This window comes from Ascaphus truei, chromosome 11, assembly GCF_040206685.1.
Source record: "Ascaphus truei isolate aAscTru1 chromosome 11, aAscTru1.hap1, whole genome shotgun sequence".
Taxonomy (NCBI): Eukaryota; Metazoa; Chordata; class Amphibia; order Anura; family Ascaphidae; genus Ascaphus; species Ascaphus truei.
The window spans coordinates 30977298-30990149 of NC_134493.1; the positions used below are offsets into that span (position 1 = coordinate 30977298).

General features: G+C 42.2%; 1 protein-coding gene across 1 annotated transcript in view; it reads left to right on the top strand.

Annotated features, from left to right (window-relative positions):
* The window catches only part of FAM20C (FAM20C golgi associated secretory pathway kinase), a 112302-nt gene extending 99782 nt beyond the window's left edge, over positions 1–12520 (top strand). The window contains exons 8-10 of the mRNA XM_075565478.1: positions 5647–5728; positions 8528–8587; positions 9622–12520. Coding sequence (XP_075421593.1) covers positions 5647–5728; positions 8528–8587; positions 9622–9874 — 395 coding nt within the window. The 3' untranslated portion in view covers positions 9875–12520. The remainder of the gene's footprint in view (positions 1–5646; positions 5729–8527; positions 8588–9621) is intronic.
* The last annotated feature ends 332 nt before the right edge of the window (positions 12521–12852 follow it).

A 12852-nucleotide genomic window follows, 5' to 3' on the forward strand; every position in this document is an offset into this window, starting at 1 on the left:
GCCGCCTTGCTTGCACCACGATCTGCGGTCTGCAGTTGACTTTTTTCAGCGCGGGGGCGTGGCCAAGACGGGTCGGGGGGGCGCAGACATGACAGGCGGCAATGTCCCTCTCCAGGCTGTGCGGTCCCACGGATGTCACAGCCCCCCCCCCTCCCCTCTGTCTCTGCAGCTCCCCAAAAACCATAGTCGGGGAGAGACAGTGAGCGGATCTGCGCCCTGTCACCCCCTTAGTAAACACGGGGAGAGGGTAGCCGCCTCCCTCCCGTAGCCGCCTCCCTCCCCTCCTCATTGACTGACTGCCTCACCACGTGACGCGCCAGCGCTTCTGATCACCAGAAGCTTGCAGCATCGGCCGGCTGACGCGTCACAGCGCGCAGTCAGCCACGTCGGAAGGAGCCAGCGGGGACCTCCAGACTGGAGGAAGGGGGCTGGTGGCCCGCGGCCGCGCACGCCGCCGACCGCAGCGGGTCCTTAGCCTTAGAAAGGTAGGTTGTCTAGTGAATCAGGGGCTGTCCTTGACCGAGTGTTCATAACTGATCTGGCTTTGTCAGTCTGTGCTCGCTTGTTTTGGTTTTCTCTATTGTGTTTTTGAGCTATCAGTACCTGATGATTCCCAATCTGCAGAATTATCACTTGGAACTACTGTTTTGTCTGTTAATGTTGTTGTTTTTTTTAATATTGAATCTATAGATTTTACCCTCTTTGTAATCTTGAGTATCCCGTTGGTGCATTCTGGTTTTAATCTTTAATTGTATTTCGTGCTCCAAGAGTTTCTCATTTCTGTTCCAAGTTTCACTATCAGCAGTTAATTTCTTGAGTTCATTGTTAACTGTTTCTAATTTATCTTTTTCATATTTAACAATTAGCTTCATTAGATCTTTTGAACACATGGGGAGGATTTTTTTCCCAGTCTTTTAGGAAATCTTCCTCTACACACGTATATGATGGAGCCAGATTAAGGCGTAGTCCCCTGGGAATTAAACTTGATTTAATACAGTTTTACAGGCTGATCATATCCCACCAGAGTCTGGACTGTTGTTTATATGTTTTGTCCAATAACCGGAAATAATCCGTTATCTCTGGTGTTTCCACTACATCTGGTTGCTCTGAATCTAAATTAAAAGCATTTTCTGACTCACTTAGCCAGGAGCTGAAGTTTATTTCCCGTGATATGAAACCTGACACTATTGAGAGTGTATGTGTGCTAGGGTTAATAGAAAGGAGCTATAAGCCCCCAATGGGTAACTGGGCAAACATAAATACGCTTTTTGAAGGCGTACGGTAACCCTGCTCAACATAAGGAAGGGCAAATGTAGCTAAAGAGATTTCCAAACAAAGAGGTGGGTGGTGCTCACTGGGAAAGAAATGTCATATATTTGCTGAGAAAGAAAGGATTCCTTTGTGTGGCACAAGAAAACACCCATAGTTAAATAAAACAAACTTTTAATAGTAAATAATTTAAAAATAATGTTTGGAAATAATGACGAAAAACAGACAAAACAGGCAAAACAAAAAATAAAATCAATTAAAATTGGAGGAAGTACTACTTACGTACAAGAAGTACTTTCCATTCATTCAACATTAAACGAGCATATCACAATGTCTTAACAGCATCTAGACCATCATTGTCATGGAACAAGAACTGCACTTCTGTTTCACCCCCCCCTTTCCTTGCAGTTCTGCCTGTCAGTTTCTCAGTTCCAGCTGCATGTGTTTTGCTCTGTGCACACACACAGTGCCCGTGTGACAGACACAGTGCTATTTCCCCTATCCCAGCAGCTTGCTGTATCAGAGATGCAACATTATTGCTACATGTTGTAGCTCCCTCAGACATTTCTGTGAGTTGCTACAGCAGCCCCAGCCTTTCTCCCAAATGGGCTAGTCTGCTTTCTCTCCCTCTGCTCTGCCAAGAGATGGTCTGTCCCTAGGCTATCTTGCTACCCAGCATACATTGGGACTTCCTTTTCCACCATCACCACCTGGATGAGTGAGTACCCTGTAACTGCTCTAGTGGCAGGATTACCCTTTTCACCTGCCCTTAACTACCAAGCACCCACAGAGAGACATTATCTAAGCACCAACATCTCTTCACAAGTGCCTGTCTTTTACCCTGCTTTCCCTCAATAAAGTGAAGAAAAGATACAGAACTTGTTGTGCTTTGAAAAGAGGGCCGAGTTGAAACTATCTGGGCTAATCATCTTACACGTGACCCTGGCCTCCAGAATAATCATTGCTGCAGGACAAAAAGAAGGTTGATGACAAAAAGAATGTAATACGATTTATACATATGCAGTGCTCAGAGGCACGATATTAGAAAAATATACAAAAAACATTGGCATATCTTATTGGAAGACAATGATCTGAGTGAAGAACTCAATGAAGAACCTGACATGGTCAGTAGACGTTCAAGAAATGTAAAGGATACCCTTGTACATAGCCATTTTCAGAGACCAAAGAGCGAACCACTGACAACATGGCTCCCACAAAAAGCTGCAGCCACATATAAATGTGGCTCATGCAAAGCTTGCAAATACATCAGACCGAGCAAAACCTTTGACAATAAAGGCAAACAATATACTATACAGCACGTGGGGTTTTTAACTGTAAAACGTCAAGGATCATCTATTTGATCACCTGCTGTTGCGGCATGAAATATGTCGGGGAGACAGGCAGGGAATTTCGCAGACGTATTCTAGAACACATTGGATCAATTAAAAACAGTGTCGATACCCCGGTGTCAAGGCACGTCAGGGAAAAACACCAAGGTAATACTAATGTGCTGTATTTTCAGGGCATCGATAATATCCACCCCTAATAAAAGAGGTGGCAACTGGGATAAGAAAAAATTACTACAGAAAGAATCACGGTGGATTTACACCTTGTCCACATTAATGAGGGTTTTTTGTTCATGCCATTTATTTAATCCTGATATTAGTCATTCAAACTGTAGTATCTGCTACACTACTTTTGGTAGTATTGATATGTAGTCCCCACACACTATGTCTAATATGTTCTACACAACAAGGGATTAATTATATACTTTGATTTTTTCTTTGTGTGTGTAAACTGTATTTTGGGCCATCTAAACCTGCACCTAAGGTTTGAATGTGTAAACTACCAACATATGAGCTAATGATGAGTATTCATGCTACTGTCCATAATGGCACATTACCATGGTATCTATGCAACCACGGTACATTAGGATAGGTGACTGTATTTCCATCCACCACTCAATGTTTGCCACAACGAGTTTATGGTAAGGTGTACTACATTAATACAATGTCAGCAACTACCAATTATAGTGTAATAACCTAATAATAACTGTTCTCCATAGTTATGGAAGATAGTAAACAGATAGGTTTATATTGAGAACCAGAGTGTATTAGGATCTCTATGGTAATGGAGGGGCAGTCATCAACAGCGTCATGGGGTAATACCCACGACTAGATCCTAATAGGCGAACATCCACGTTGGTATATTTCTTGCCTAGAACAGAGTCTGTGTGTGGTCACATGATAGGTGGACCAGTTCCACACGCCCCCAATTGCGAACAAGTAGCGCTTTGATGAGTGTTACAATACTTATGAAACAGATGAATCAGACCGCTCTCCTTTATAAACCGAGTCCTAGGAAAACATGCAGCAGGTGCATGGTGAACTATATAGCACACAGATTAGACCCAAAGGGGTCAGAAGAACCCCACTAGAATGCACGCCATGCCGATAACTTAAATATTCTGGCATAAATAGCCCAACAAATAATACCTCCTAAAAGTCAATTCTATAGCCAATAAGGGATAGGTAATATAGATACCAAAATAATACATCTGAATGGCTTCATCAGGGGCGAGTTCCAAGGGATTCTGGGGGGTATTTTATGTATGGTGGTTGCTATGGTGACTGATTGACTCATGTATAGATACCCTGGTAATGTGTCATGATGGACAAGCTAGTGAATAATCATCATTAGCTCATATTTTGGGAGTTGAAACGTACAAATCTGAGGTGCAGTGTAAGATGGTCAAAAGCACAGTCTACCTATACAGATGTACCAGGGGGTTGTAAGTATTTAATGTGTGGGGGGTCGCTTATGATGACTAGTTGATTAGTAAACTCTTGCATTTCGTTGGTTCCACTGATGTCTTTCAAAAAAGATGGTAAGTATTGTAACAGCACACAGATTAGACCCAAAGGGGCCAGAAGAACCCCACTATAATGCACGCCATGCCGATAACTTAAATATTCTGGCATAAATAGCCCAACAAATAATACCTCCTAAAAGTCAATTCTATAGCCAATAAGGGATAGGTAATATAGATACCAAAATAACACATTTTTATTTACGTCAAATATATCAAACCAATGTTTAAAAACAATTAAAAATTCCCCATTTAGGAGTAGTAGAGGACTTAATTAGTATGGATACATTATCCTATAGTAAAGTCATAAATCGACTCTCCTCTAAATCTGCAGTCCAGTTAGTTTAGCATATAAATAATTTCCTATTGAAGTCCACCATAGGTATACCTTATGTTTACTCCACAGTTGATAAATGAAGTAAGGAGCTATTCTGCCAGATTAAGGCTATATGGCAGCAAATATATTTTCATTTTGCAGTGATGCACAGGATAACTCCATAGTTAATAAATGGAGGAAGGAAATACTCAGAATAAGGCAGTATGGCAGTGAATATATGTATTTACAACTTGCAATAATTCACAGGATAAATCCTGAAGTGAAGTACATTAGCAGTTTCAGCATATATTCCAACAGTATCTATAGATGGCAATTCTCTAGTATCCCAAAAAGAAACAGTAACAGCAGTCATAGACTGCGATAGTGTTACTGAGAGTCCCTCTCACTGAAAAAACTCTGTCTAGTGACTTAGTGGCTAAATACTATTGCTACAATTTGGGATAAGATCAACCTGACCTGTTGGGGGCTCTTGAAGACTGGCGTTGTGAACCCCTGCCGTAGGTGGTTTTCAGCAAGGAACAGGTCCGGCTCAGAACCCCCCCACCCCCCCTTTGAACAAGCACCTGGTGACTGCTGCTAATCCTTCTCTATCTCTCTTTGTATATAAAATAAGGCCCTTACTGTCTCCTTGGTCAAATTCAAGAAACATCCCTATAAATCTTGAAACACGTGAAGCTTTTGATAGGAAATGGTAATAGAGCCAGCTTTGCTTTTTCACTGATGCATAAAAACGGAAGAGATATGTTGGCACGCGGTGGTCCTTTTATGGACTATCTAACGTTCAGCTAACTCCTCCATTACCCAACACAATCACCCCATATAGCAATTGCCGAGGAAAGTGCATGCAGAGCCCCTCGCAACAATCATGTTAAAGATGTATGTGCTAAATTACTAAAAGTCAAAACACTCTGTTTTCTAAAGATGAGCAGCACCCAAAAGTGTAATGTGCTATGCATTTGCAGTTAAATATTGGCGTTCATAAAATAACTTATCTTCCTTACTCACCTAATTATCTATTCCATGTCCACTTAAATTTATTTTCTTAATACAATATTTTGAACCAATGTTGTTGCTAGTAGTTGATTAAATCCGTATGAAGAATGTAAAAAGATCATTTTCTGAACTAACTGGAAGAAACCTTTATTAATAAGACCTTTTTACTGCTCCCCAGGGAATATGGACCGACACCATTATGAAACCTTTGAGAAGTTTGGAAACGAGACATTTATTATTCACTTGGACAATGGAAGAGGGTAACTATTTATGAGTCTTAACACTGAACCACATTTAGTGGAGTTGATGTACAGTTTAAAGGTTTGCAAAGAGAATCTTTTAACAGCATTATCCCAACTCAGTGGACAATCGCTCTATGCATGTTTAAGGTTTGTATTAGTACCTGCATTTCAATTACAAGTGCATACCTCTTAACATAATCTTACTGACTGCATGTCCCTTAACTTAGAGGTTCTCAACTCCAGTCCTTGAGACCCACCTAACAGGTCAGGTTTTAAGGATATCTGTGCTTCAGCACAGGTGGCTCAATCTGTCCCTGCTTCATCACAGGTGGCTCAATCAGTCCCTGCTTCAGCACAGCTGGCTCAATCAGTGGCTCAGTCAAAGACCCCTGACTTAACCCATCCTTTTACAGAGGCGGCTGCAACATACTGTATGGTTATTCCAGCAAACCTTAATCTTAGTGGTGACACAGACTTTCTCAGCTCTACATCTAACCCATTACTCTCACAATATGCATGTTATTATTGCCATAAACAAAATAATACACCCACACACAATACATGTCCTAGAATGCAACACTTCTTACGAACAGGGTCAACCAAAATAAACTGTTTGTAACATCACTAATTCTAACTGGAAACAGCAATAATACAGTGTGGAGGGCTTCGCCTATACATGCTTTTAAAAATGAGTCCAATATGTATTGACAAACACACAGATACCCAGCAAGCTCTCAGAAACCCCCCAAAACCAGTGAGTGTTAGGACCTGCGATATTATGGTCATGCCTTGAAAGTGGCTCGCAGGCTTATACGCTTTGGCCAAAGGTTTAACTAAATGACCCTTTTTTCAAGCGATATATAGGTATTTCACTGTGTATTTTTGTCACATTGGTTTTGCTCTTCTTTGTTTCTTGTTTTTTACAATATGTATTGAGCAACACTCATAGAACAGTTTGCTGCACAAATCTGACTGTAGAAGACTATTAGGACATGGTACTCTTACTCAGATGGGTGTAGTAGGTAGACTGGTACTAGCAAGAGAGCAAAAGCAGAATGCTCCAATCCTACTAGTAAAGTGTTTTTGAAACCTCACGGCCACACCAGGTTTTGGGAATAACCAATGTACCTGCGTCCAGGTGAATGCACTTTTTGTTTTTGCATATTAATAGAAAGTTAGGTGGTGGCCTCAGAAACCCGGTGTGGCCGCGGCTCACGGTGAGGAGAGGGTTGAAAAACCACTGTACTAGTAGGCAGCTGTCTGGGACATTCCTCAAGTGTATTTGGACTGATGGACGTTGGGATGTGTGCAGGATTCTGTTTCCAGGTCTGTCGCTTTCCTCAGCTTTAGGTATTTGCTGGGTGTCTGTTACTCACTGGCAATGCTGCCCAGTCACTTTTATACCCAGTGAAGCTGCTGTGACGCGCTCATGCTACAGAACATTCACTTGGTCCAGATCTGGGGAAATTGACCGTTGTGGATGGTTATACATTTTTGGGCATTTCTATCATCTACACGTTTTAATATAAAGGATACGTCATATATAAATTGCTTGTAACCTTAGAGGGAAATGCTGTGTGATATACTGTAGAACAGCTAAGTAGTGTGTTCATTCTTACATTTAATGTGAGACCTGAGCTGTAACTAGAAAGGCTCATTATGTACTGTATGAGCACGGTGCAATAGAAAGTGCTATAAATAAAGAATGCAGGACTAAGCCCTGTATAGTGTTATGGGGCTTGAGCACAGCTGTGTCCCACCTGCTGTCAGAGCTCATGGGATAATAGTGGCCTTTATTTTAAAGATATCAGTACAAAAGGCGGTGGCTGGCAACATTTTGACTGGGGGGGAAAACACAGTCATTCATCCCAGGTACCTCATGCCCCACCCGTCTTCACAAGCACAACAGATAACATACACACCAGATATATGCGCTGTACCCACGTATACATGCACCATGCACACACATACACATTAGATGCATGCACCAGATACAGTATGTGCACACACACATACATCATACACACATCATATACATTAAAAATCCACACAAATCTACACATCCACCATACATATGACACACCCACACACACACACTAGTGCTTACACACATATACTGACCAACAAACACTTACACACCTGGAGCTGAAGCACAGAGGAGAACGGAGGCCAGCCAAGCCTCAGAAGTGCTCCCGTATGGCTGGAATCTGACACTGCCGCAGCCACTCTGCCTCCGATGTCAGAGCGTGCAGATACAAATGAATGCGGTTCAGCTCCGGAGACCCCCCGCATTAATACTGTGTTATTACAATAAAAGCCGCGTGATCGCATGTTAGAGATAAGCAGGGAGAGTGACCGATCCAGTCTCACTCGTACTGCGCGTCTCTTACAGACAGGTGCAGCCCTGTAGGATTCACACCGCGCCAGCCCCATTCAGACGCAGGGACCCCCGCTGTGTTAATCCCGATGGGCCATTACCGAGTGCCATGCGGTGCACCGCGGACTGTCAATACAGTACATTGCGTACGGTTGACCAGCACATTCTCGCAGCCGCGCGACCAACCATAGCGCTGCGTCTCCATTCACCCCTTCCAATACCAAAAACGACCGGAACATTTACGACCGCCCGCCCCTGAAGAAAGGGATCTCCCACTTCGTGCAATAAAGATTTTATGCCAAATTGGCTATTGCTAAATGTATTCTGTGTAGCTATAACAACATATGACTTTAGTCTGGAACAAGTCTAAACAATAAACCAAAGTTTTTAAGAGACCTGATATTTACACCCTTTTGTAACTGCTGTTTTCCATTAAACAGGTTTGGAAAGTACTCGCACGATGAGCTCTCTATCTTGGTGCCATTGAATCAATGCTGCAGGTACAATTGTTTTTTCTTTTATTCACATGAGCAACATGTTCTACTGTCATATAGGAAAGATGGCCATAGGGAAAGATGTCCATAGGGATAGATGTCCATAGGGAAAGATGTCCATGGGGAAAGATGTCCATAGGGATAGATGTCCATAGGGAAAGATGGCCATGGGGAAAGATGTCCATGGGATAGATGGCCATGGGGAAAGATGCATTTTGGAAGCTTTCTATGCCATGCTGGAAATATACGATGTCAAAGCAGGTATACAGATTGTATAGAATGACGTAACATTTCCATGCAAATTCAGAAATATGTACAGTATTCTCTACCGTGTATGAAATGTATCATTAAGTCGTATTTATGGAGAAAAATACTAACGATTATACTGAAATCCCTTACACCCACAAGGCAAGCGCGGGATTATTTCAAATGCAGTCACTAAACTATTTTTACATTTTATTTCCAATTCGATTCCTGGTAAAAAAAAAAAAAAAATACGCAGAACTTTTAAAGAGCTGAAAAATTCTCAGAATTCACACATTTCCACCAACAAATCGCCGCTCAGTGAGAGTTCGTAAGCAATTCGCCGATATGCCAACTCCCATGATGACCCTGGAAAAGGGAGTGAGAGGATGACTAGAGGACCCATTGACTTATCTATCTCCCAAAACACTCCTCTATACAACATATGGAGAGATATCTAGGAACACACCTGAGATACCTGAGAAATATGCAAATGAGAAAATGCAAAGTATATTCAAATAATTTCAACAAGCCTATTTCTACTCCGGGCCCACAACCACCAGCACCATTGTGCTCTCTTTCAGGGTCTGGCTGGGAATTTAGCATATTAAAGGGGTAGCATATTGATTTCATGCTTGGCGTATCACTTGCAAACTCTGACTGAGCTGCGTTGTCTTTTTTGCACATCTTTAGTCACCGCTCCTGAATGTCACCTTTAAATACACGCAGGGGAAATAATGCATTAACCGTCATACTCACCAGTATTTAATCATCTGCCTATTCTGTTCTTTTCCTAGAATTAAGAAATCGACATACCTGAGACTGCAGTTACTAGCAAAGGAAGAGTACAAGTTAAGTAGCTTGATGGATGAATCGTTACTAATGGACAAAGTCACCCCGATTCTCTATCAGCCACATCTAGAAGCAATGGACAGAAGGTTACGGATCGTCCTACGAGCCGTCAGCGACTGCATAGAAAAAGACACTTACAACAACGTGGTTGAAAATGACTTGGACTCTGATCTGAGCAACAAGACAACCGAGAGGTAGTAACGTGAACGCGTTTCTACCTCTGACGAAGAAGACCCAGTCTTGCAAAAGGACGGCGTACGCGCTCTGGTGTGAATTCAATGAATTCAGATTTAAGATGTAATTGTTCCCAGTTTAGGTAAAAACTATAGACTCGGAGGGATTTTAGAATTAAGAAGTCTAATTGTATTAAAAGTAGATTATATATGGATGTGTGTAAAATGACACGGTCAGGGACCTTCAGAGCTGGTTTGGGTTGTAAGCATATCCTGTTCTTTTTGTACAGATAGGAGGCCTTTATTTAAATATTTTGTATTTATATATGGTATGTATAGAAAAAAAATGACTACCTACCACTTTTTTTAAAAAAAATGGGACAGTATAGTTTTGTTTATTCATGATGCTGATTCGTATTACCACGTCAACTCATTGGAACACCGAAAGGAGTAATCCTGCCAAAAGTTGCTATGTTTTTTCTTTACATTATTGGAACGGGGTGGGGGGGCGTGAGGGAGGGGGGGTGCTGGACCGCTCTATTTTCAAGCAGCAATCACCCTAACCCTCACCCATTTTATTTACAGGGTTGGAAACGGGGTGCTCCAAAGCTGAACAGCGATTATTTTTAGCTCCATGGTGCCGTGGAAGTTAAGGCTATGACTTCATGTTTTGTTAAACTGGATTTAAATGGCCATGCAATAGGAAGCTGCAACCAATGATGTCGCAGCTGGATATTGAGCTGAAGTTTGGCAGCCATTTTGTTTCCGCTGGAGATTTAAACCAGGTCCAGCGATTAGTACCTCATGCATCGGGTGATCTCTGGAGTTGAAAATAATGCAGCTTAGGTCTGGGGGCCCCTCGGTTCCCACGATACTTACCAGTATGCTGATATGCTTACTGATGCTCCCTTATGGAGAATTCAATATGGCCACCAGTATAGTTAAATAGGAAGCTGAAACCAATGACGTTGAGCCTTCCTATTGGCCCCGGATCCCGCTAGATTAGGCAGCTATATTGCTTCCCCAGGAGGGAACTTTCACCAGTAGCGATCTCAGGAAAAGGGGAGATCCCCGGCGCTTAAAATAGCACAGTCAGGTCTGGGGGACCCAGAAATTCCAAATATGTAAAAAAAAAAATTACATTTAGAAAACGCGTTTAGGCGAGATTGCTTCTTTAATTTAGAAAGAATATAATTCAAACTAGCTTGGCCCAGACCCACAAAGCTCTGTTATTAAGTTAGCAAGATGTTAACGCATCAATAAGTCCTAACGGTATTTTCAAAGTTCACTAACATAGTGTTAAGTGCTGTGCCCCCCCTCTGTTCCCCCTCCAATTCCCTCTCTCTCCCTCCTCCCATTCCCTCTCTCTCCCCCCTCCCATTCCCTCTCCTCCTCCCCTCCCATTCCCTCTCCTCTCCCATTCCCTCTCTCCTACTCCCATCCCCTCCCATTCCCTCTCCCCCTCCCATTCTCTCTCTTCCCCCCTCCCATTTCCTCTCTCCCCCCTCCCATTCCCTCTCTCTCCCCCTCTCATTCCCTCTCTCCCCCTCCTCCCATTCCCTCTCTCCCCTTCCTCCCATTCCCTCTCTCTCCCCCTCCCATTCCCTCTTCCCCCCTCCCATTCCCTCTCTCCCTCCTCTCATTCCCTCTTCATCTCACTCTCTCCCTCTGCCGCCTCACTCTCACCCCCTTTTACTCTCCCCCCTCCCCCTCTCTCCGTTTTTGATTTTGACAACATGGTGTTTTGAGCTCCTGAGTTACCGGAGCTTTGTGGATCTGGACTCTGGTGTTTAAAGAGTTACCCATCACATGGCTGAAACCTGCTGTGTTTCGACCAAATTAAATCCTTAACAACTTGTGCAATGGAAAGTTGGTTTACTTGAATGTTGAACAGATTAAAGTAGTGATGAAGAGATGTGCTATTTATCTTTAAATGCAGCAGCAGGTTCTTACTTTGTGGACTCATAACAGACCTGTGCTTTCCCAGCTTTTCCTTTAATAGGTTTGTGTAAATAGTGTATATACGTACAATGGATAATCACTGCTTTCTGCAGCTGGAAGCTTCATTTTGCAGCGTTTTTGTGAGTCGTTTGTGCAGCGTGGTAAAAGTGCAATAAAGATACAGCAAATGTGTATCCAAAAGAGTTCTTTTTATTTTCAACTACTGTACTATTAACATGGAAAGCACGAAGAACCCCACCCGAATAAAGAGGAAAAGCAGCGTTTTTCTCTCTCTCCCCTTCTCGCGGTGCCGTCTCTTGTGATGTGCAGCAGGAGAAAAGTAGATCTGTTTTCAGTGAATTGTTTGTAATTGGTTAAGTTTAATTCGTAAAACAAAGACACATTTAGAGAACAGTAAATGTGTGTCTGTGCACTCATTCAGCAGCCACCCGTACATATACTGAGCAGAATGAAGGTGCCATGTCTTTAGCAGCAAAGCTACAGACATACCGGAATGGCATTGTAAATGCTCTGTACAATACGTAGACGATGTCCGTTTCATGTGTGTAGGGCCAGTGCAGCTGCAAAGGAGAAATTAGACTACATGGTTAATGATGAAATGTACTTGCACACAAATTGTCTTGTTCACAAGGTGTTTCTATTAGCATCTTCTTAATCATTCAGCTGATGTGCTTAATAAATAACAGCTACAGTACTCTGTGTTAGCCAACGAGGTTTATTTTTTATTTTTATGAATGTCCTAATTTCTGTCGGAAACAGGTCTGTCAAAAAAAAAATAGTCAGTCTTTTGCCTTTAGAAGTATATATTTTAATATCACACATCCTTGTATTACATGATTTCACAGAGGCTCTAAAGTAACATTAACTTTTTTCTCATAGAAAAATGCTGCTCGTACTGAGAGTATTTCCCTTATTAATTATTAAGAACCTCCTTTCTGTGCAGCATAGCTCAATTTACTGCTCTGCTGTTTCCCAACACATTGAAGACAATAACTCTGTTGCATGTGAACATTAATATTGTACTTTATAAAATGACTATTC